The sequence below is a fragment of the Pyrgilauda ruficollis genome, unplaced genomic scaffold, assembly GCF_017590135.1.
Source record: "Pyrgilauda ruficollis isolate IOZ18807 unplaced genomic scaffold, ASM1759013v1 scaffold15, whole genome shotgun sequence".
Lineage (NCBI taxonomy): Eukaryota > Metazoa > Chordata > Aves > Passeriformes > Passeridae > Pyrgilauda > Pyrgilauda ruficollis.
The window spans coordinates 17,566,393-17,592,493 of NW_024513654.1; the positions used below are offsets into that span (position 1 = coordinate 17,566,393).

The following is a 26,101-nucleotide window of genomic DNA, read 5'->3' on the forward strand; positions in this document are numbered from 1 at the left end:
GTAAAGGAAGAAAACAATCAGCTGGCATTCAAAAACAAGGCACCACCACCAAGTGCAGCTTATTAGGCATAAACTCCAAGACCAGCACAGGAACTCAGAATACATTTAACATTAAGCCTGTGGAGATCCATACTGGCCTACTCTTCATTCTAAAAGCACTGTTCTTAAAGAAAACTGTATCAAGTGATGTCATGAAACAATTTTCAACATTTCTCTATATGTTTTGCTGAATTGAAGCTTTGCTTCATTATTGCTTCTTAGTGATCTTCAAGTCCCTCAATTCTCATAAATTATCTTTAGAGCAATTTGTTCCCAGTTAGGAATGCATTGTACCCCATTGACCTAACTAGATTTCATGTAAAAGTAACTTGATCATACATTTAAACGCAAATCTTGTAAAGATGAATTATTCCCTATTTCAAAGAGCTTTCAAGCTTTCTCACATGATCTTCTAGGAAATAGATATGCAAACTTTTAAAGAAAAGGACAACAATGGTGACAGGCACACAAATAAAGGCAAGGGGATTTGAGGGATTTGATTTTATAACATGAATGAGAAGCAACTGGATTCAGAATAAGCTTATTAAGTGTAAAGAGGAATTGAGTTCTTTTGCATTCAACCAGACAAAGCCAATACAGGACAATTTCAAAGCCAACAAGCAATTTGTTTTCAAAGTGTCCCCAACTGCAACACTTAGAAAACAATACATCCATTGCAACATACCTACTGTTTTTGCAAACTCAGCTACCATTTGTCAGATCTGAAGGGTGTGTTCTTTGTATAACATAAGGGAGAGTTCTTTGGATAACATTTTCTTCTCTCTGAAGGATTATTCATTTCCAGGGACATACGTTTCACTGTGCATTGCATTACATACAAAGTGTCCACCACACTGAACTACATTATTACAGAGTGTTTCAAAGTCTCACAACTTTTAAAATATTTTAATTAACATTTTACTCAATTTCTGACTATATGCAGGAAAGTATGTGTAAGTAACACTAAACAGAGAATGACACAGGTCTTCACTAAGTGAAGCAACTGGTTTATTCCAAAATAAATCCAATAAAAGCATAATGGTGTACAAAAAAATTGATTGTTTTCATTAGGCTAGCAGCTCTGTCAATACCAATATTGCTTTGTTTTGAATAAAATGAGCTGTTTTCATGGATCTTTGTTCCAGTAAAATGAGATTTTAGTGGAAATATTAAAGGTGGCCAAGAAACCATGCTGTGTATTTCTGTATGCATGGATTGATTTTCTTAACACTTATTACTTGTACCGTGAATCAGGATATTGAAGGTGCAGTTAGAATGCAGCGGAGCTCTGCCTCAGATTGGAGTTTTGAGGGCAAATGTCACCTAGCAATTTGCCCAATCTGCTCAAGTAGTTCCCAGATTCTTTTTCCTAAGAGCCCATGGTTTCAAAACTTGGTGGCTGAATTTAATTGACTGTTATTCATCTTCAAGGTTATTATGCTATATTCAAGATAAGCAAAAATGGTGAACTTTTGTCACCATGCATTCACTTCAAAAGGATGCAATTTCCTTAGATTAAAGAACAAAATAGCAATAATTATGTGTGCAGAAATACTTGAAAAATTTTACTTTTTAACATCTAAAGGGAGAACAAGTAATTTAGCCTAAATGTAAAACAAGGATGAGTGTCTTTTTAAAAGGTGCAAAATCCTCATTGATGGACAGTGCTTTACTTTCACAACAGTGACTATGACAGCAGCTCATCATACAAGAGACATGGATGAAAACAAAAAGGAAAAATCCAGCTGTGGAAGCAATAGTATTACTTAGTAAAAGTATAAATAATTTACATGATTAATTGTGTGAGGATTATTTTTTGTCTGCATTCAGAAGAAACCTGCCAGGATGATGAGACATAACTGAAACAAGCTTTTATTCTCTTCTCAAAAATTCTTTCCTTTCCTTTATCCAACCTTGTCAGATCTAGACTACCTTGACATTACAAATGGGAAAGATTTGACATGACACTTTGGAATCTTAAAATTTCAGTAGAGGATGACGTGTCTGAGAGGAAACTTCTTTCTTTTCAAAGTAGAAAATACACTGTGAATATCCTGGGCCACATATCTCAAGGGAACCTGTCTCAATTTACTGAGAGTTTGAAATGTGCAATAGTATCTTTCATCACCAAACAGACAACATATTAATAAAAGGAAAATCTGTATTGTATGTGGTCAAACAACACGGAGTCTGATGGCAACTGGCTCAGTTCCAGTCATAGGCAGGAACAGGAGCAATGTCCTCTAAATACAGTTTACTGACTCTAAGACTGCTTACTGACTCAAAACTCTTGGTCAGTTTAAAAGTTTTAAGCAAGTTTCTGTACGCATGACACTCAAATAATTTTTTTCTCATGCCTAGCAATGGCAGGAATATACATCCACAAATCTATTCTCCTCAGCTCTTAACTGTCATTCCAGAAAGTATAAGAAATGGCTGAAGGGCAAGATCACCTGTTTTACTGTCTGCTGCTGGGTTTTCTACAATGACAGGCTCAACATTGCTTCAGCCCATCATTTCTTGGGTCTGACAAAGGTCACGGAGAAGTTGCAAAATTGGCAGGAAACTGATATTATTTCTGAGGGTCAGAATTGCAAGTACATTAATTTTATTGAATTCCATTAATGTTTCTGTAAAAGCAGTGCTTTCTCGTTGCCAATTCTGTGAAAGCAAAGGAATCACACATGACCTGAACTGATTCTAAGATTTTTTCCAGATTACTCTCGTTCACTTGGACCTAAAATATCTACCATGGTACTAAAACAAGCAGAAAGAGATGAGTTATTGTCTCTTTCTTCCCCACATTTTCTCTTAAAAAAGGTACTTTTTTATTCAGTCTTAAATTCAGAGCAAGAAGCCCCTTAAGACGTTTTTATGAAAGTCTGCAGTACATCCACAAAGCCATTATTTCATCTCATCTAGCTGTTAAATACTGTAGCACTAGAAAAAGAAATAGTAACCTGTTTGGGATGGACAGAATGCATCTACCCAAAGAGTAATTCCTCCAGTTATTTTCCTTCTAGCACACAGCTTCCCTTCTCTAGCCACTGAGGTTAAACCTGTTGCATCAGATCTGACCTGACTGCTGTTCCAAGTAGAATCTCCTGGCACAAGGATTCATGCAGTGGTATATGCTATGATTAAAGCTAATAAAGTCCAGCCTTTTGTGACTCTACCTGGCAGCATCAGTGAGCTTCCCAAGTTCTGAAATATTCTATTCATTCTCTCTCTCATTCAGTGATTTTTCAATAGAAATAGCCAGGAAAATTCTATTTTTCCTTTAACCTTTTTTGTGGGTTATTTTATGAGAGCTCCTCAAGACATTTGTTAACTCCTAGCTAGGGTTTGACTCAGGACCTTGCATAATAGTGGTCCAATTTTACCTGAGGCAATCATATTCACAACTGAAATACTAAAACACTACCAGTAATAATTTCTTATTGACTAAGAAAAAATGAGGGAGAGAAAAAAATAAAACATGAGTGTACTTAAATATATAACTGGAATTTGTGCTCTAGACCTTCATACTTTTAAGAACACTGCCATCTACTGAGGATCTGAGAGGCTCTCCTCCTTACAGAGCTCAGGTCCTGGAGCCAATTCCAATTTCTTGATGACATTCTCATCCAATTAACCCGTCTACTTGTTTTTCAGAAATTAATTACTGTAATTAACAAAATTTCACTAGCTGGTGGCTTGATTCCAATAAACAGAGTTGGAATGTGCCAGCAGTTATTTGTTCCTTTCAGAGCTCTGGATGAAAAACCTGTTTTTATTTCAGTCCTTTCATGTGTACTTTGACTGCATTCAAGTATTTTAGACCAAACAGCCAATACAATATAGGCAGTATCTTTATTCAGAGTTGGTGTGTATGTATATGGAATGTTTGACAAACACATTCTAAGCTGCATTAAAAGTTTATGGACAACTAGGTTTGAAGAGTCAGACTGTTCTCGTTGCTGGGCCTGTTTGCTATACTTAAAACAGTTTTCAAGGCACTTGTACACTATGCCTTTGCAATAAGTATTCTGGGACCAAAATCCATATACTGCATCAGGCAGGTACAGAAATGCTTTGGCAAACTGACAGCCAAAAGTCTTTGTTGTTCTTGCATCTATTGATGATCAGTGAAATTTGTGCTGTTCCTCCTGACAGGGTTTTAGGTAAATTTTAGTACTGCCACATTTGCAAAGACTAAGCAATTCCTGGAAATGAAGCTACAGAGAAATAGAAGACACTGTTTAGATGGGATTTTGATATGTTCAGACTCACCTGAGCATATCCTTCTTTGTACAGCTTCGGCAACAACCTCACCATGACACAGACAGCACCTGGGTGTACAAGGGTGCAGTCTCTCATTTCCAACCTGCAGATAAAAGACACATCATAATTATCATTAGAACAGCAAAGAGGTTCTAACAATGTTCCTGCAGAGCACAGCATTAAATTCTCCTAATAGCAACCAGGATCAGCATTGGAAACTAAGCAAACACAAATTACCCAGAACAGCTGGATGCCTCCTCAGAGTAACAAAGACAAGACATCACCTACTCATGAGGTGAAATTTCAAGGACCTGCACATTCAAAGATGTGAGGCAGCATCTTTAAGCAAATTTTGCCTTTGAAGGTATTTGCAGAACAGAAAACAAACAACCAGAGGAATCGCTGATGCCTCAGTCTACAACCAGTGTTATCCTTTATTTTCTAGAAGTTTATAACTTGGGTTATACAGCAATCTTAGTACTTAAAATAAAAGGGAAATAAGCAAAGGTGAGACAGTCTTGATGAAATTAGTATGCCACCCTCCCCTTCCAACACTAGAATTTGCCTAAAGTATTAAAGTAAAATTGAATATCTGCTTTCCCACCAGTTTTGATTTTTGCACTTAGGACCTTTATATGTTCAGGCACAGGAAGGAACTGAGGAATCAGAGACATCACAGAGAAGATCTGTTAATGCCATGATGCAGGCTAGAGGTCAGATACATCTCAAAGATGAATTCACAGCACAGCAAAAATCTCTAGTTTAGGCACTACAGGCTAGTCCTGTTTCGAGTATCATCAGCATTTCTGGGTGCACCTCTGAACTGGAGTTGTGATGTGCACTGTCAGAAACATCTGTCCCAAGCAGATCTCACAAGAAAAGCAAAGGCAACATCTAATGGCTGTAATTATACTGACAAAATAAAACACAATATGCTTTATGAACTGTATAAAACACAAGGTAAAAGGATAAGAGTAAACATTGGAGAAAAAAAGTTTTATAAGGGATGTAAAGGAGGGAAAAAGACTGCAATTATACATTTTTGTTAGCCACTCCCAAAAAGGCTCATCTGACACAGCAGAACAGGGAGTAATGCGTAGCACACTGCCACACAGTGACAAATAATTTTTACTGCACCCTCAAGAAGGATAATTTCAAATTAATTGCTCATTTGCAATATTTTCTGTGCAACAAATCAAAATCAGGTCTGGTATAAAGAGTTGCTGCAGCAGTGGTCTCAGTGTGGACACATACACCTGTACTTGACATGAATGTGGGCAAGTTTTTAAATGGCACAGGAAAAGGTACACTGAAAATATACTCTCCTGCCATCTCCCTGAGAAAACCCACACTATTTTAAAAGAGAAAAATCCTGGCTCACTAAAATCAGTGGGGATGAACTCATGGTTGGAAAGCTGCCTGGTTGGAAAAAAAACTGGCATGCTGGCCCATGACCAGGTGAGCCAGAGTGTGCCCAAGTGGCCAGCAAGGCCAATGGCATCCTGGCCTGCATCAGCAATAGTGTGGCAGCAGGAGAGGGGAGTGATTCTTCCCCTGTACCTGGCTCTGGTGAGGCTACACCTCGAGTGCTGTGTCCAGTTCTGGGCCTCTCACTACAAGGACATCGGGATGCTGGAGTCAGTGCAGAGATGAGCAACAAGGCTGAAGAAGGGTTTTTAAAAATATTATGTAAGCCTTATCTCCAGCCTTCTCTGTGGCCCTTATTTTATGGGCTGTCTTAGTACAAAAGCTGTGTTCCTGTTCCAACTCCTCACCTCTGCAAATACGCCATCTCTCACACTCCTGCCCCAGGGCCATCCCATCAGCCCCGTGATTCCACTCCATCTATCTCACCAGTTCCATGATGTGAATTGCAAATCTGCTCTGCACTGGTGCCAGTTAAATAAGACAAATAGGAGGTTTTGGGGACAAAAATGAGATGTCACAAAGAACCCGAAGAGCCATTAGCGCAGTGAGCTGTCTGTGGTAACAGCGGCTGCAGCAGCCATGCTGCTTGGGTGGGCACAAAGAAGGGCTTCCCTCCCAAAGAGATCAGCCTCAGTTAACACAGCTTGCAGCAGGCTATGTCTAATCACCAGGAACAAAAGGAAAACCAGAGACCCCATCTGCCACAAGAGGTGTTTCAAACATGTCTGCAGGAACACAGAGAGCTGGTTTTGAGATGGGAAGGGCAGTCAATTCCCCTGTGTCCCAGAAGCTTGCAGCATCATTGACCACAGGACAGTGGAAGGGGCTAGGATATTATCCAATATCAAAATGGTAACTTTCCTATGTATTAGTCACAGGGGAATATTAAATATGTGTTGCAAGATGGGGCATCTCAGGCCACCTACACTGACTGCATTCCAGTTCCTCCTTTCAAGCTGCTGCCTGAAACCTTTCAGGGGGAAGTGTGAGTGTGGAGTACAGCTAAAAGGAAGCTGCACTAGGGGAACAACAGGCTGGCAGAAACTATGGGATTTCTTATTTTTGTTTTCATAAAATTTACTGGTGGAGAAGGACACAGGCTGTATAGCTTGAAGATTGTCAGCTTTCCAGTACATGTTCCTCTTTTGTGTTTGCATACACTTGTCATGGACAATCGCCCACCATCCTTAGCTGATCTGGCTTCCTTTTGTGCCTTCACATCCCAGAACCAAGACAAACAATCCCAAATCAGACACTGTGAACTGAAAGGGTCCCAGTTTACAGGATTCATGCCTCCACAGGTGGTATTCAGTTACTGTACAGCATCACATCTCAGCAGGTAAAACAACACAAGCAGATAGGAAGCATTGCTCATTTCAGACCTTGTAACTTCAGAAAGACAATCAGAAGACAGAGCCTCAACCCTCCCAGCATTGCCCCAACCTGCTCTTTCTCCCTTAACTTCCCTGGGCCTCCCTTATACATACACTTCAACAACAGACAGCGTGCTTCTCACACATACCACCACCTAGGTACTCTGTGCACATGGACTCATGTTCTCCCAAATCAGGATAGGAAGATCTGCTTGGAAAAGAGCATTTATTCCTCCCCAGCACTGAGTACCTAACCAGAAACTTCCAGTGTAATTTAAAGAGTAAACAGGGAGCAAACATCTCCATGAGTACTTTAAAATCTGCTGCACAGGGAACAAAGAAATCCACCACACATTCTTTTACTTGCTTCAAACAAGTATAAATATAATCAGAAATTATTATTCAGCCTGCTTCAGTACTCAGGGAAAAGAGTTCTGCTGACTTCAGTGATGGCTGCTATAAGTGGCAGACATCATGTCTTGGTTTTAACTTGGAAGATGACTTTGCAATAATCTACAGTAAGGGTTGGAGAAATCTCACACTTATCAACTTAGCCTTTTTAAGCATAACTTCAACCAGAAACAAATTTGATAAAAGGACTGAGATTCAAGATAAAGCTATAGAAAAATGAATGGACAGAAAAATCTCATGAGTTACAAAATGCGGGTGATTCAGAACTGATTCACAGCTGACAGTTATGCTGATTTTGGTCAGTCTTCCCTTCCTACCAAGGATATATGTTTTGACATAAACCTTCATCCAATGAGGTAGGCAGCATGACTGTTCCTTTTCCAATTTTCTCTATTTCAGCATGAATAAATGAGAGTGTGTCTGCACATGTGCTTGGACACACACACATAAAGGAGCATTTAAAATACCTTAGTGTAACTTTATTTTAAATGTATCAAGTGACTGGAAGACCTTGCCACATAACTGAAAAAGTCAAAATTGATCAGAGCAGGTTCAAGCAGTCACTAAGCACAAGATTTGAGTCCCAGCAACCTTCTTTTAAGACTCCATTCCTGCTCCCATTTTGCAGGTATCAGAATCTTCAACATAAAATCTGCAACTCTTCGGGCTGTTTGTCCCACTGCTGCACTAAATCCTCATTTCCCAATTTTTCTATCATTTACCTTTCCAAAAGCATTGATTTCTGCTGCCTGGAGGCCTGGGAGTTGGGACTGAACTGATTTGTTTACCCTTGGCAGGTTATATCACGCCTTACCTCAGTTTTCTACCATATAAAATGTACATATCAGCTTTAATACTCTATCCCTGTGGTAAATAAATTCTTACTTCTCTTCAGGGTTCCCCCACAGCATACAGGCAGAGGCAGGTAATTTGTTGCCTGGTCTTTTGAAAGCAAAAGGATGCTCTTCTTGAGCTTGGGGTGCCTCCTGATCATCTCTTGCTTCTTCTCCCATCTCTGGCTTCCTCTCCTTAAAGTACCTTTCCTGATGGAGGGTTCCTTTGACCATATGATCAAGAAAACTCAGAATCCGAATGCAGTTTTTCAGCCATTCTGGGAGAGGTTCTGAAGAACAGAGTGCTGCATCCAAGAATTCTGCAAATGTCCTTGTCTTCTCAAGGCTCACAGTAATTTGCCTTTTCCCTTCTGTCCAGAAGCATCCAAGTGATCCGAGATCCTCTGCCATCTTTTCGAAGAGACCATTCCTCTGGAAGAAGGTGCTGTTGACAGGGTCTAGGTGCAGGGCTGCAGTTATCCCCTGGAGAGCATAGAGAACCAGCTCCAATATGCAATTGTGTCCAACTGCTGCCCACTGCCCAGATGGAGGGTCCTGCAGTGCACCTTCCATGTCTGAGAGGAGGGACAGGAGCCCATTGAATCCACTGCAGGTTCTGAAAGCCGAATGGCTCTTAGGACTCTCCAGTATCCTCAAGAGTGACTACAGGTGTTGGGAAGAAAGAAAACAAAAGAAGCACTTGAATGAAAGGGGAAAGAAGCTTTAGAATATTTTAAAATTGCAAGATTGCACAAAAAATTCTTTCACCAAAATGTCACTCTTTGAAGGGGGAGGGTAAGGTGGCCAAAATAAAGGTCATCACTGCACAACTTCTCCTCCCTTCCCCCATATACCCAATGAATCATACAACCAGCCCTTGAAGGAAACCCTAGGAGACACTAAAACAGGTACAGAGCAGTGCTCACAGGAGGAAGCAAAGAAATCAGATTTCCTGCTTTACATATCCTAGTCAGTTAGGCCAGAGGTAGTTTCATATCTTTGGCTGTTCTTTTACCAGTCTTCTCAGACTCCCTCAAGAAACCTGCCTTTGCCCTAGATAAATGGAAGTAAAGATTAAATAGTAAATAGCCTCACATGAAAACTGGCAGGAAGGCACAGCTCTCTATAGACAAGTCTTCCTGCAGCCCTGAAGGGACGTGAGAACCCACAGTAGACTTTTGCCCATGACTGAGAAAGCCCTTTCCAAAAAAAGCCAGTGACATGGGATGGCACAAAGAATATTGCAAGCAGCAGGCTCTCCTCATTAGGAAAGACAAGAATACCTTTTCTCAGCTGAGGTATTTTTAAAGTTTGCAGAACACTTTAGAGGAAAAAAGCCATAAAAAGTAAGATCTCAAGACAATGAAGTCATTAGATTTTATCTGACTTCAATAGGCTTAAAGCAGGTTATAAGTGAATGCCACTTGACAATATAACACATATATAAAACAACTTAAACTATCTGCCAATTTTGAATGTTATGGGCTTGCCATTTTAAAACAAATATGGAAAAGTTATTAAGAACTGTGGAAGTAAAATTGGTGAGAAAAGGGAGCTTGCAAAGAAACAGTCTGCTGCATTTGAATATAATTGACCCCAAGTTTTTGGAGTGTCGCACAATTCATTTTGTACAGGGACTTTTCAAATTTAATGCTGTACCTTTGCACAGAGGTAAGGGTTAATTTCAGATATTGATCTCCACAAGAGATATCCAATGAAAAAGCTTTACTTCACAATCTCCTGAGGAGGAACAGTTTTTTACAGAAGTATATCTGCCCATAACAAGACCTAGGACTGTGAGAAAGAGTTGTGGGAACTGAAGGGGGACGGGGCACTCTATTACTGTCATTCAATTTTGTATGATAATATATCAAACCAGGCAGAGACTTCTGAACAGGGAGTAAATTTAATAACTTAGAGTTGAAGTTATCAGGATGGCTTTAACACATTCCAGAGTAGGTCAACAGTAAACACATTTCCTCCAGCTTTAACTCAGTTAGAATTTAATCACCTATGAGTTAGTATTCCTCTGTCTTGAATCTACAAAACTGATGTCTACTGGAAACCCCCTAACTCAGTTATTGCTAACAGAATTTATTTCATGCATTCCATTATTTGTTATTCCTCCTAATTGTCCACGTGCCACGCTGGAATACGGCAGCGCTAATTGCATTTGGGCTCAGGCTTTAACAGCTAAATATACATTAGCAAATCAATCTGAATTTGTGTGTAACGCAATCACAGTCCCAACGGATAAAGAAAATAAATTCATTTGCTTACATTATACTTTAATACAGTTATCATTTGTCAAAATTAGACACTGAAGTTGCATTTATTTTCATATTAGTTTGGACCCCATACTTAACTTTTCCACAGGTATTGTTAAAGTTTATTATTTTAATTCAAAGCTATAAACTTCATTTTTAAATTTTTTTTAATAACATGGTTCTTTTGTTATAGAAGCAGTAGTTATATTGTACAGAAAAGTGAATTCCATTCATACTTGACAGAGGTGGTAGAAAGAAATTTTAAAACCAGTGCTTACAACAGTGCTGCTTTTCAAGTGGATGCCTATGACCTAAACCAAAATAAAGCACGACAATTCTTTCCTCTGTTTTATTGCTCGGGGATCAGACACTGGGGTCAATAGAGGCCAGGACTAGTTCTAGTTTCTTCCTCCAAACATTCATAAAACTTTTCCTTTCCATTGCTCATCTCTTTTCACATTGTGTTTACATGTGTTTACACTTCTTGTGTTTGTGAGTAATGACCAAATTAAGGACAGCAAAGTTTCAAACTTGGAAACTTACCAGAAGGAAGCTGTTTGTCTCATGCCTACCCTGGCTCTTCCAATCTTGCTGCTCCACATCTTACATCCTCTCTCCACATATTCACTGTCATACACATTTGTTTCTCCTTTCTCTGTCACGTTACATAGAACTGCTCATACAATTCTGCTTTTAGCATTTCCATTTTTCCCTCTTGCATTACAATTTAAGTCTTCAAAATACTTTTTAATCTGATACTAGTGAAGATATTGACCGCACAGGCATTGCTAAAAATCAAAGTGACCAAGTTACCATAATCTAGAGCTGGCCTATGGCTCTTTCTTCTGTTCTTACATCTTGAAAACAGATAGTTCCCAAGGAAACAAAGCCCAAGAGAGAGCCACATTAGTTACCTTCAGAAGATCTAGTTTCAGATGCAGCTCCCATTGAGTGGAAGAACAGAGGGCCCCAATAATAATGCTCATATACTCTTCATAATTGATGACTGATAACTGCTCCAAGATGCTGAGAGTAGCACTCCTGTAGCACTCATCATCCAAAAATATCTTGATATAAGGCACCATTCCATAGTCCTTCAGAACAACTAGGGACAAACACATTATCATTTTTTAGTTAAACTACCCTTTGCAGGTATTTTTTACAGGCAGATTTTCAGTGTTGGTGTGAAGTGCCACATTTCTATAAATACAGCAGGACAGGTAAGAAGAGCAGCTGATTAAGCTAAAGATGACACAGAGTGGCACAAGAACAACTAGGAATGAAATGACTGGATGACCATGATTTCCAATCATCAGAGATTACAGGTTCCCAATAAAATAATGAATGAAAAAGAAAAGACACCTTAGTTTCAACTTAAGCATCTCTTTTATTTAGGAAGAGAATTTCTTGATAGTTTCTGAAAATATATTTACACCTTGCAAGATGCTGCAAACATGATGATTCTAGGATTCCAGAGTGAATTGAGTGAATTCCTGTATTCAGTAGCCTTCACTCCTGTGCTACTGTGTTCCACAAGATTCCCTACAAACAGGTATAAGATTCTTAGGTATAACACAAATATAGGAGTGTTCCTCAGCATGCACCTGATCCAGTCAAGATTTCAAATAACAGATATAATGGAAGAAAATCTGGAAGAACAAGAGTCAAGTACACCCATTTTTTTTTCCACAAGCTAAGTTTGTGCATCCTATATAAACACTTCAGGAGTATGCACATGGATGAAGGAAAAAAGCTGACCACTGGGACAAAACTCGTCATGCAGGATGAGAACACCTTTGTCACATTTCTTCCTAGTGTAACATAGTTATCCCTACACTTATAGATTTTTTTTCCTCCATTTTTGACTGAAGCAAAAAAGTCAGAAAATTTGTTGGTGCTCCTCAAGACCATGACCACTTACCACCAAATATTATGAGGGTAACGCAGTCATGTGTATTTCCTTACCTGTGTTCCTCACAGACCTTGCTGTAAGGGCAGCCACCATTTTCAGCATCACAACATTTAATTCCTTCTCAGTGCCTTCTTTCAGGCTAGGCAGATGAGTTCCAGCTGTCAGCACATTAAAAGTTATGTTACAATATGCAAGATATGGAAGGAAGAATTTTTCTCACTCCAGTCTCAAGCTTGCATTCTGGAGAACCCCAAATTAAGACCTGTTTAAAAGTGTGGGCTGAAGGGTGCCACCCAGAAAAATTCAACATACACTAGTAAAGAAAATCCCAGAGCTCTTTAGGCTAGTGAGCAGAAAAATAAACAGCAAAGATTTCAGAGAGGACACAGCTTGTGTGTCAAATTTAGGCAAATTGGCTTGAAGACAAAATCTAGCTACTCAGCATAAAATATATATATATATACACATTTACTGTAGAAGAACATTATTTATTCCTATTGATCTGCCTACTTCAATGATCATTTTGAGTGGCATTAAGTTGTACCTGATTTCCTCAAGATCTTGGCTTCCTTCCTCAAAAGTGCCAGCAGCAGGCCTAAGAGCCCAGAGTCACGGAAAATATCGCTAAATAACAGGTCCTTCTGGGTCATGCTGAGAAGGCACTGGAGAGCTGTTAAGGTGCAGAATGGCACTGTGTTTTCCTTTATCAAATACTGAACCTTCTTCAAAATCTCATGGGGAACATAGGACAGGTCCAGGACTATGGACTCCACCAGTCTGAAGAACTGGACTTGGACTGGGTGTGGTTTGAAATGAATGATGTCAGTGAACTGGTTGATAGGCTGCAGTGTCCATTCCAGAAGAAAGAAGTTCACTCTGTCCCAAGCCCATATGGTACCAATTGCTGCCAAGATTCTTCCACACAGATGCTGATCATTACTTCTCTGGAAAATGGATTGCAGCACCTTGAAAGGCTGGAGGTTTTTCACTGTCATTCCTGTGCGGAAAAAACCCAGGTGAGATCATTTTTATGCGAGTGTCATTTAAGTCTGCAAGCACCCTAACTGTAATGTTACATCATCTGAAAGTGGAAATAAGAGCAACAGACATGAGGGATGTGATCAGGAGGCATATTCTTGAGCTTGGATGAGATGCTAGAGCTAACATGGTCGTTTCAGTTTGGTGTAGGTGGCATTCAGGCTCCTGCAATACTGACACATAGATCTGAATATGGCACATCATACTCCTTTCCTCCATGTTAAGATACAAAATGAATAGAGTTGCATTTTGCTATGACCCACCTGCTGGGCCACACATGCACACACACACATATATATATATATTTATATACACACACATATACACCGTACCAGAAGACTGTGTCCGTTCAAAATCGAAGTGGGGCAATTGCGGGTGCACAATATTGCCAGAAACCTTCAGTTCAGTTTTTCCACAGGTTGTAAGGCAAGTCAGCATGTCCAAGATCTCATCCAGATAGGGGTCTCCTTCATCTTGCTGCAAACCCTCGCATCTAGGAACAAAAGTCAGCACAGTCATATGTTCATGCCTTAATTATGAAACACTTCGGATACATCATCAGGCATGGAGCACATAGGAACTACACAGAACAATCCACACCATGGTGGCACACTGAATCAGAACAAAACCTGCAGACACTGAAGTGACACTGAAAGAGTCTTGTTAACAAATGGAAGATAAATGTTTTAACTTAGTCCTGTTATGTGTTCTTTAAAAGAAAAAGAAAAAGCTAACTCAGTAAAAGTGTGATTTGGGGGATAAAAATTTAAACTTTATGAAAATTCCAATAATTAAAACACACTTCATATAAAAAGGTGGGCATATGGTTGGCAAGATAAGGGACTTGGTAACTGAGATAAATAACAGAAAAATCGCAGCCCTGAGGAAGGGAAAAATATCATATTGCCTGAGCTTTGTGAATCAGACATGACAATGGCAAGTCTCTCCTAAGTAAGGAAATAGTTTGAAATGTAACCCCAGATTTGCCATGGTTCATAGACTGAAGTGACAGTCTGTCAAAGGACAGAGAGCTGTTTATCACATCATCTTATTCTGTAGTTCTAAGATGGGTCAATTCTTAAGGAAAACTGCATCATCTGGGCATGGGTTAGTGGCAGAGAAATAGACTGATACTCTTAGGTTAGAAAAATCTCTGGAGAAAATATCAAAATATTCTGGTTTCTCCTAAACATGCAAAAGAACATAAAAAAAGCAAATGCTCTGTTTCAAGGAATGCTATTAGCAAGATCCTTCTTACCTGAAGAAAAAGTTCTAACCATCAGAGAAGAGAGTACCTGCTCACACGAAACATTCTGGAAAGAACTCTCCATCTATCCCTTTATGCCAGCATATGCTGGAAATGAAGACTAATATGAAGCCCTGAACACCTGTTATTTCTGTCTCTTCAGTCTAGTTATATCAGTTGAAAAGCATGGGGACAGTCATAACCCTTAGTGAAAAGGATTCCGTGTTTCCTGCCCTAACATGGCTAGAATTTAATCAGAAATATGCATCTTAACTCAGTTTATTTACAAGGGACATCTAGACAGTCTCTGTTAACTAAACAAAACACTGCCAGAAAAACACAAGGTTTTTTTCCAATCATAAATTAATAATTTTGTGCCATTCAAAAACATGGCATCATGAACAGGCATAGTCACTCACAGATATCTTTGACTTAGTGATTCAATTGACAATCCTCTAGATCGAAATTACAAACTACCCTCCCCACCCCAGTCATTGTTCAGGGACCAAAGTTTTCACAAGTGTTGCAGAAATAGTACAAGAATAGGCAAATCCAGAATGGAAACAAAAACATATGGAAATGCTCCCTTCAGATGATATTAAAGAAACTCAGCCTGGTGCAACAACACAAGGTACAAGGAGGGCAACAGATCCTGCTTTTTACCTTGGATTAGGATAACTAGTGGGGATTTTTCCTGATGTGTTTTTGCTCATCTCAAAGCATTCTGAAGGGTGTAAACATCTCAGATTTAAGTTTGGGTGGATTTTGTTTGCTGGTTTTTGCACACTAAGGAGATAGTGTTTCCCTCCCTAACTGACTGCATTCCTGGATTAAAAGCTCGCCTTAACTGAGACAAATGTCTCTGACCTACATCCTCTGTAATACTAATTGATGAAGAACCTTTGTCTTGTGTTCAAAAAGTCCCCATCCCACCTGCAAACTAACTTCCTCTACACTGTTCTCCTTCTGTTATGGCTAAAGTAATAAAAGTTATGTACTGCTTCCCTTCCTAATATAGCAATGCTTTGCATTCACACAGAGTTACCTATATGATTCATATTTTAAGAGACCATTATGCATACTTAAAATTAAGCTTTGCCATGCTCTAGAAGCCTACTAGAAACCTCTCTTACCTGAGTAAAATTTTTAGCAGGAGTTGGTAGCCATCATTATTTTCAAACTCTGTTAATAAAGCTGACGATACAGGATAAGAATCTTTCACAAAGCACAACACAATGCTGGCAGCTTCACACACATCACAAGCAGGCAGAGTATCAGCCAGTGTAAAGAGATTTTGAACAGCTATTTTAATGCAGTCAACAGCTGTGGAAAAAAATACAGCAGGTATTTAAGAACGGACAGTCAAACAAATTTACAGTTACTAACAAAAATTTAAAAAATTTGAAGTTATTTCCCAGTAAAATAGGAGTCAGATAACTGTTTTTTCTAAAAAAAAAAAAAAAAAAGAAAAAAAAGAGGGTATATAAATATTATACTCATTTCAGAAGCATTGCTGGCTTTAAAATATGCACGCATTTCTTTGCTTTACTAACAGAAACTGATTTAATCTCAGGAGTATAAGCTTTCAACCCCCCAACTCCCCAAAACTCATATATACTGAATCCAGGTGTCTGAGCACAAAGTGAGCAGAGACTAACAGATTTGTCTCATACTAAGTCAATCACACATTCTGTGCAGAATTCACAGATTAATTCTTTACTCAATGAAGCGTATGTAATGGGGCACACACATTTTGCTTTGAGAAATGAAGCCTAGTTTTCTTGTCTAATCTCATGGCCAGTCCTTTCAGGGCAGCTTCAAAATGTCCAAATAGTTCTTTCCATCTCACTCAGGAAGCCACGTTTTTATTTTAAAAAATAAAAATATCAATATGCATTTGCTCCATAACATGGAATGCTTATGGTATTTTGTGCATTATAAGACTATTTTTTCACTTCTAAGAAATTGAGACTTGTGGCCTTTGCACTTCTTAATAAGAAGAAAAAATTGCATGAACTAATAAAGCCTAGAAAGAAGTGAGGGTTTAACTAACCATGTTGTTGTCCCAAAAGATACCATTACTCTGAGCCCAGCCCAATTTAGCGTTCATGAGGCTCAGACCCACAGACTGAGTCACACAACTTAAGAAATAACATAATACAACTTCCTCTTGCCTATGTCAGTGTGATTAAGTGGGATTGGCTCTTGCCTGTAATTTGGAGGATTTTTTAATGTTAAAAATTATTCAGTTTCCAGATGACTATCAGTACTAAATAAAGCTCCTCTCTACTAAGTCACAAGCCCATGCTTTGCAGCTGACTATTGGATGATGTAAGGGAGATTATTGATGATGTAATTTATCCTTTTTGGTAATTCACTCTCAGGGGAGCTATGGGGAAAGAAGAAGCTAACCTTGTAGATACACAATGCTGGTTTTGGTCTGAGCCTTGGAAATTGTTCTTAGCACACAGCCTGTAGGTACTTTCCATGAGTGGCTGCACTGGTCCCACAGAGAAGAAGTTGCTATTATTAATGACTGAAGCTTATCAGCCGCCAGTAGTTCCTCTATGCCTTGTTCCTCTTTGTACATGTTAAGCATTATCTGAAAAGAAAACAAATATCAGCTACAATAAACACCTCTAGAGATACCCAGGAAATTAAGAAAAATCCATTGGGGAAGGAGATTATAAATTTGATACTAATGCCAGGAGAAAGGATGCAGTGAAATGAACAAGTAAAACTACCACTAGGATATTCTTAATGGATTTTTCCAGTCAAAGTCATGTTGTCTTCTTTAGTAAAAAAAAACAAAAGATAGTTTGTATGTTTTTATATGGCTCCTGATGCTTATTCAATATTTTGCAGTCCAAGCTTACTGATTTTTTGGCAGTTTGAATCAAATGAACAGCTAAGAGCCTAAGTGAACATCTGAGTACCCAGGGCAAATGAACACCCAAATGCACACCTCACCTTAACAAGCATTTCCTGAGTTTGGGCATCATCCTCACTTGTCTCCCTCTCATCACTGGTTTTCTTCAGAGGGACAGTAAAGAAAAGGTACAGGCACTGCATCAGAGCAGCTGGGAGTCCAGATCTAATAATGTTCCACATAGTCCTCTAAGAAGAAAGATACAATCAGTTCCTCCAGAAGCTGAGCACAGTTTCCTTGTGTTCCTACAGATGAAGGACCCACTTAAGCATCTCACCCTCATGGGTGCTCTAGGGCACACAAGACTGGCAGTCACATAGCATGGCTGTAAAATCCACTTGGCAGAATTAAATACACTGTGTGTTGCTGTAGCTGTTCCCAGGATTTCTTGCTCCAGCTGAACTAGAGCTTTGGCAGTACTCTGTCCTCACATGGGGACCTGCAGTCGGTGGAGCACACAGCCTGCAAACTAACTAGCAGCTGGACCAACAGCAAGGCCAGGGACAGACAGTGTTCCCTTTACATTTACTTTCCAGGACACTCTGCAGCTGGAGAGGCCTGGAATGCTGAAAGCATGAATTCTCCACTCCCTCCTGACTCAGGATAGCAGCAGTTTACCTATAACACCTTCACTTTTTTAACATATTGAATAACTGCACACATGTCTAATTACAGGTTTTATAAATGCAAGTGGCAGTTTCTTCACAGTGTCTCTCAGTACTTAGTTTCCTCTCATCTTCACTATGGCTGCATAGAACTTCCAGAGAAGTCCCAGTGTGTGTGCTTGGCACAGAGTAGTCATAACAAAAATCAGCACCAAAGCAACAGAAGAATGAGGTTTGTGGTAAGAAGTTTTGCGAGTATGTGTGCTACAAATGGCAACGTCTTAAATCTGAGAAAAACATGTCTCATCAGAACCATCATGTTGTGACTAGCTGTATATATAATTTTATAGGCCTCCTTATGATACAGAACATATCTACTATAATCTGACAATAAGATTTTATTTTTGTGCGTTTTTGAACAAGAAAGACTAAGACAAACTGTTTAACTAAATGTCATGGATAAACACTCCACAGATGCCCACCAGCAGGCTGTACTCCTGATGCAGTCTGCATTTGGGATGGCTGTACAAGTGGAGTTTGTGAAACACTTCAAAGTGAGAGACTATCAGGATTGAAAAGTCAACCACTGTATTACCAGACAGATTCTTACTATTCCTCTTTTTGATATGTAAACTAGACTGATAAAGAAAACATTAAAAGATACACAATGGGAGGAAAAAAAGCAGAGAAATGCTACAAAAACCAGGTGTCTGACAACCAAAACTAAAAAGGTATCTGAAAGCACAAAATGCTTACTGCTATCTTTTAGAAAAGCCTGGCCTACAAACCTGTGGTAGTGTGTATACCCTGTATACCCTGGGCATGCTCAAGCTCAAAATATTAGGGATAATGCAAATACAGAGACTGGGGTGTTCCACTGTACCTACACAGTTTCTCTGAAATAAAAAGGAAAAAATGCTATGTGGTATTTTCTCTTACCAAGTCAGTCTGTGAGAGCAGATACACGGATTTCAGGAGCAAATGGCCATCTCCTGCTTCCCCTTTCTGCTTCAGCAATTGCTCCAAAGCCAGACGAGCTTCTTCTGTTATCACAAAAACATCAAACTTTAATTCCTTAGTGAAAGATGAAAAATGCTGCATTTATGCTTTCTTCTTCTTAATTTGGTTTAATTTGTCAGATCTATCACAGATCTGACAAATTTAACAAAATTACAGTAGCAGGAGTCCACTAAAGTAAGCAGGAAAACATAAAATTATTTTGATTCAGCATCAAGTTCAGTTCATGTAAAACACATGTTTCAAACTGGCAAATTTCACCAAGAATACCAGCTCAGTTCATGAATACTGGCAGCTGACAGCACGAAGAATGTACAACAGCCACCAGGAAAGCCATATGTGGTAGCAATGTTTTTCTCATTTAAGAAAGCTCCCTAGAATAGTGTGCTACCTACTCTTTCACTCTTGCCTGCATTATACATTACACACTTCTACAGAAGTTCCAAACTAAAGATCAGCACGGCATACAAGGCCAAATCCTCAGTGCAATTACCTCAAATCAGTGCTAGATCACACCCACTAAAATATCTGGCTTGCTACACAGCATTTTCCTGGTCCCCCTTTATTTCCAGCACAGAGACTGAAAGACACACATTTCTAGAATAACTAGATCCAATGGATATGGTGTGGGATCTTTACCTGCAGGTTTCCCGTTGAGGTTCTTCTTAATTTCTTTAGTCAGAAGCTTGGAAACCTCACTGGCTAACAGCTGAATGTTGGGGAATACAACTGCTCCAGCAGACTGTTCCCAGGCCTGAAATCCAAGTGCAAATGTTAAGCCTCTGACACATCATGTCTTTGGTAGATTGACAAAAACTAACAAATAGAAACAAAGGAGCATAAGGCTAACATTCCTCTATAAAATTCAGTAGTCAATATAATCCATTAAGCAGTATTTCCCCAACAGGCAGGAATATGACACTAGAGATACAGAAGTCAAACTGCAACTACCTTTTGAATCATGTAATGCACCTGCTAGAGAGCTTTTACAGAATTTTCTACACTGAATTCAATCCAAACAATGCAAATATTGGTCATAATCTGTCACTAATTATTTGTATCAAAAATTATATGCTAGCCCCTTTAAAAATATGACAAACACCCTGAAGAAACAAAAAATTATACGCAAGCTTATAAACAATTTATAAATAGGTTTATAACTCCCTTGTTCAAGAATGGACAAGCAATTAAGTACAAAACTTACTAGATAAATAACAGGAAGACTTGTTGATTCCCTGAGTCTTACAAACAAACCCCTTTTATGTTTCTTAGCCCTACCTTTGGGGGAAAAAAATCAACATCAATAAAATATTCCAGCAGACTAATACTATTGCACCCAACCAGCTTCCAAGAACCAGGTTCTTTTATAGAACCAGCCCATTCTTTTATATAAAACCTCTGATGACACACACATTTATGTATTAGCAACAGTTCAGCATTCACCTCTAAAGACCAGTCTGAGATATCTCTGCCCGCAGCAACCTAAAAAAATTTCTTTACAAAAGTCACCTCCTTTTAGAAGCTCTGAAATATCACACTGTAAGCCCCAGTGATTAAAGGAAGAAAAATGACGTATGTCTTCCTAAAATAAATTGGATCAGACATCCCATAGTACTTTCTGCCAAGAAATCAGTGGAACTCTTCGTAAATTAAGATCCTCCACAAATATTATTCCCTTCTCTACCATGGCTTTCAATTTCTTTTTTTTCATCACATTTGGCAGCTTGTGGACAAAGTGTCAGTAACCTCTCAGTAATCAGGCAAACATCAACTTTTTACTTCATTTTACTGCAGTCAATAAGTAAAACACACCCAAATCTTCTTTCTGTGTTACAAGAGTGAAATGCAATTGCACAGTGTGCCTATTATTAATTTTCATCAATCAGCCAATATTATTAAAAGCAATCTATTTTTTTCAGATTTTGACCCTAAGTTACTTTCAGAGACACTCAGTTACAAAAGCAAGATCCACCAATTCATCTACCTCTGATGCAGAAGGGAGGGAATACCTGTAAAGAGCAGAAGCAAGCTGGGCAAACACAATGACAAGAAGTCACTTAAAAATACACAAGGTTTGTCATTAAGCTATGCCCTTTTTCAGAAGAAAGCAGTGCAATATTTCTTCCCCTCTCCCTCAAAGAGGAACATCCTCCTTACATTTCAGAAAGGCCTTGCTATACTCACTCTTCTGCTAACAGAAAGAGCAGAGTAAGTTTTAGAAGCTCAGACAGCAGTAATCAAATGTTCATAGCAATGCTACTAGTCCATTTCCCTACAAAACAGGCCACTAATGTTCTGATTTGATTTTGTCAGTGCTCTTCCTGAGGGTCAAACACCAATCTTTGGAATACACTGTCCGTTAGGAACCGACTTAATTAATTTCATATTCATGTCTGAGCCTACACAAGATCTGTATCTGGGAGCATATCAATCTGACTCCATTGTAGGAGGTCTGCCTTTAGGGGAAACTCAAATAATACGGTATCAAAGTAATCTGATTTTCTTTCTTCCTCTTAAACCTGTTTCTACATATTTAAGATTCTGCCACAAGTTCCCTGTGTCTGCTGTTACCATCTGCCCTTCCTCTTCCATGGTTCATGGAGAGATGCTAGCTCAAAGCCAGCCATGTAATAGAATGTTCTGATACTTTCCGAGGCACCAAAAGGGAAGATACAGAAGGCACATTAAAATGACTCCCAGTGCAGTCCTGAATCACGAGCAGATGGCTGACATTTCCCTCCCACACCTTCTCCTTCTACGTCAAGGAGTAGCAGTGAGTAACGAGCCCCCGCACCCCAGGCGTCCCCTGCTTGGTGACCCCTCTCTCCGCCCAAGTGAGTAAGAGCTAAAGCACTAAAACAAAAAGGCAGAGATGCACTGGCATCTGCATGATTGGAGGAGGAAAGTAAAAGCACGAGAAAAATCTTCCAAGGAGGGAAAAGGACTCACACAGAGCCCATTGTTAAACCAGGGGAAGTGAGGTAGTTTCTGTAAGAACTCCACAGCATGTACCACTAAACTGAGATGCATTTCCCCAAGCCAGCAGAAGGCTGGTATATGAAGGGAGGAAAAAGTCATGTGGGAAAGGACATGATAACTAAGAGCTAAAGGGCAAGATCCTCCAGAATGTGCTCTTAAATGAATGATGCAAAGCCAAAATGCTCTAGTCACACTTCTGGACCTAAATGCCTACAAAGCAGAGTATAAAGCTCCACTAGCATATCTAAGAAAAGTGGAGAATCTCACACCTAGGGCACAAAATCAAGTGTTAAGCTAATGAAAAATTCACTTCTCCATTATGAATATATTCGGTTCAAAGTTTCCTTTGAGAATTTAAAAGCCCCTTTTTGCAAGCATTACTGAAATTTAGGAAAGCAGTTTTTACAACCCTAAGGCTTGTGAAGTTCATCCCTACATAAAGGAAACTCATGATGGATATGCATATGTACAACATTGCCAGTCCCTCAGCAATATTCATCTTACCTCCTGGGAACAACTGTCCTTTGGTCCTAAAGTACTGGTACTAAAATGTATTTGCTTATTTTTCATGGCACGTGAGAATTTTCTGCTATGCTGTCAATTTTTAATTCCTAAGACTTCAAGATTTTACAACTTATATCACCCTTGTTCAGCTTTCTTGGTTCTTTGAAAATTTCATTCAAAAATTATCAGCACATTAAAGGCATTCTAGCTTTTCATACTTAGTTAAGGATCAGTAAATCTAAAGATGTTGTATATAATCTCATCTCACCACAACTTGTTTATTTCATGCTCACTACATGGTATTCAAAAACTAAAGCTCTAATAGAACTCAGAAACTTTGAGATCTAAGAATTTCAGTCTAATTGTAAATTTGAGGCAGGAAAACTCAATGGAAGAATTTCTCATAGAGCCTGGAGTACATTGCTTATGAAGACAGGAGGAAGCAGTTTGGAGAGACAATCTTCTATAGCAAGTCCTGTTTGTTGGGATGAGTTAATACCCTAGAAGCATTAAGGATGTGTTTTCCATGGACCTTCAAGAAGAAGTGTGCTGGTTTGGTCTGGGGTAGAGGCTGGTCTGATTTCATTTGGGTTGTTTTGGATTTGTGCTGCACACAGGGCTGATAATAGAGATGTTGTCATTGCTGAGCAGGGCTCACACAGTGCCAAGGCCTTTTCATGCTGCCTCACTGGAGAGGAGGCTCCCAATGGAGTAAACATTCATCACCTAAAGGGATCCTGCTTCAATTAACAACACTGGCTGTTTAGTGACCACAGAACGTATAAGGCAAAAGAAACTCAAATTGTCATCTGCACCAAAGACAATAAAGAGAACAAACCTTTAAGAAGAGGGGAAGAAATTCTAGCAGCCTTTTCTGTTGCTCCTCTAGGATGAGAAAGGGAGCCACTTGTTCATATTCTACAAACTGTTTGCCCAGAGTCTCCCACAGGAGGGAATGGCTCTGGGGCAGCTCATCCTTGCTGTGTGCAGGCTGCTCCAGCACTTCTTCTGTGTCTCCATCATCAGGGCTCTGCTCCTGCTGTTCTGCATTGCCAGGTGACTCCTCCAGCTGCCACAGCAGTTCAGCTGCTTTGTCCATGCTGAGATGAGACCAGATAAATATATTGTGTTATTTACACCTCTTACCAGTCAACTCTCCAAAGAAATTAGACACTGACAGTTTTAACTGTTGGTATTAGGGTTTAGAAACATGGAAACATTCTCAGTCACTGACTCTTTTCCAATTTTAATGGCAAATCAACCTGCTCCTGGACAAGAACTTTACTACCCTGCAACTGCATGAACAAGTTCTCTTCCATGAGATGTATGCATGTGCTACACAACTCATCTGGGTTTTGGCTGAACAAACCAGTAAACCACAGAGCAAATCTGGATTCCAGCCCCAGCTTTGCCACTGAGGCAGATCTTCTCCCTTATACCTCAGCCACCCCAACTGTGAAACAAGTTAGAACTGTTACTACCAGCAGATCTTCAACAGAAGAGCACTAGCTAAGAGCCAGGTTACACATTTTATTCAGTATGGATGCTAAATCTAGCTGCACACCACTGAAACACTCCCCACCTAGAGTGGGGCTGAAGCCCATTTGGAATAGCAGCTGTGTGGAAAAGCCAAAGATTCCTCACAGAGCTGTTCTGGCCCCAAGAGGCAGCAACATTTGGCTCTTTTTGTGGCAGATGTACAGCTCTGTACAATAGGTATTTTCACAACAATACTGCTTGGTTTGGTGATTCTGTAAACTAAAGCGGATGTGCCACAATGAAGGAGCATGGTGCTTCTGGCACTCTCATTTCCATCAAAAATAAAATGTGATTTCAATTTCATCTTACACTACACATTGAGGAATCCTTCTGGTACCCTTATCTCAACTCCAAGTCTTCTCATCTACTTTACAGCCATGTTTTCATCCATAGTGTTCTGGGGGGTCACTCAGCCCTATTTCTTTGCCACAGCCTCTGTGAGCTCACCCTGCTCTGCTGAGCCTATATCATGACAACACTTACACCAACAGAGATCAGGCTTCTCCAGTTTCCATCAAAGTCATCCATAAGCTTACTGGAGTCTAGGTCATTGTCTGACTACTGCTGAGACTATGACAGGACAAATTATGAGAGTGTGGGTGGGCAGATAGGAGTTATCACCAAGATGAATGTAGCTCACTTTGCTTACCAAATATATCATTTTTTAAGAGCTCAAAAAGAGTCTTTAACAAATCACTACCTCTCAAAGAAAAACACTAATCTACCTTCATTTCTGGGAAACAGGTTCTTTCTCTACAGTGTTTCTTTGATTGCCATTCCACCATTTCAATAAAAATGCCAAAGAAGCAAATGCAACTAAAATTCTGAGTCAGATCTGCACTACCAACACATACATATATGAAAATAAATTTTAAAAGACATTATTATGAGCCTGGCTTAGAATTATAAGCCAACATTAAAAGAGCACTTGGGATTTTCTTCCTTCTTCATCCATCAGTTACACAGCTTAGCTTACTGCTTGCATTTTGCCCACTCCATGCCAGATGAACCAGTTTCACTTCCACACTCCTGCGGTAGCACTGTACTGCAGAAATGAAGGGCAGGGCATTTATCTTGTCACTGTGCACCATTACTGTGCACCACACCATCTGCAGCAGGATGATGGTCCCAGCAGACACCTCTGCCTAGATGCAAATGCTGGTCCTCCACACTACACCACAGGCTAACTTATTTTATCACAGCCCATACTCTCTCCTTTGCTAGGAGATGGAGGCCTATATAACGTTGCTCAGTCCCCAAGGAACAGTCAGTCCAGAACTTCCTATCTCCGCAACATTTTGTGTTTTGCTGCTGTTGTTTTCCTTAATTATCTCTATTAAGACAACGAGCCCTATGAGAAGAAAAAGTGTGGTGACTGCACAGAGTAAACAGGAAGACTCTGTTCCTCATGACTGTGTGGGAGTTACATTTGTCATATGTTATACTTAACTCTGGTGTGGGATTTTGACCCACTTGAGTCATCCTGAAGCTGTTAAGTGTGCTGGTTGAGAAAGCCTGAGTGCTGTTCTAGCAGAGAGCATAGTTCAGTTATGTTTTCAGTGAAGGTCAACCTGTATCCCAAATAGCAAAGCCATTCTCTTCCTCAAGAAGATCACTCACCCTGGAAGTTACTCTGCTAAGCCTAAATCAATGTTTACAAGTAACTCACTCCAGTGCCTACATTCACCATGGTCTCCTGCACAGAGAACCCAAAAGTG

The 26,101-nt window shown here is 39.6% G+C and overlaps 1 protein-coding gene across 1 annotated transcript in view; it reads right to left on the reverse strand.

Moving 5' to 3' along the window:
- Positions 1-23,943, reverse strand: part of WDFY4 (WDFY family member 4) — a 113,277-nt gene extending 89,334 nt beyond the window's left edge. Inside the window, exons 1-12 of the mRNA XM_041461622.1 lie at positions 23,683-23,943; positions 20,001-20,115; positions 19,284-19,387; positions 17,781-17,927; positions 17,223-17,412; positions 15,944-16,133; positions 13,897-14,057; positions 13,071-13,523; positions 12,580-12,684; positions 11,529-11,719; positions 8,400-9,010; positions 4,312-4,405 (exon numbers count right to left, since the gene is read on the reverse strand). Coding sequence (XP_041317556.1) covers positions 4,312-4,405; positions 8,400-9,010; positions 11,529-11,719; positions 12,580-12,684; positions 13,071-13,523; positions 13,897-14,057; positions 15,944-16,133; positions 17,223-17,412; positions 17,781-17,927; positions 19,284-19,387; positions 20,001-20,115; positions 23,683-23,943 — 2,622 coding nt within the window. The remainder of the gene's footprint in view (positions 1-4,311; positions 4,406-8,399; positions 9,011-11,528; positions 11,720-12,579; positions 12,685-13,070; positions 13,524-13,896; positions 14,058-15,943; positions 16,134-17,222; positions 17,413-17,780; positions 17,928-19,283; positions 19,388-20,000; positions 20,116-23,682) is intronic.
- Between the last annotated feature and the right edge of the window lie 2,158 nt (positions 23,944-26,101).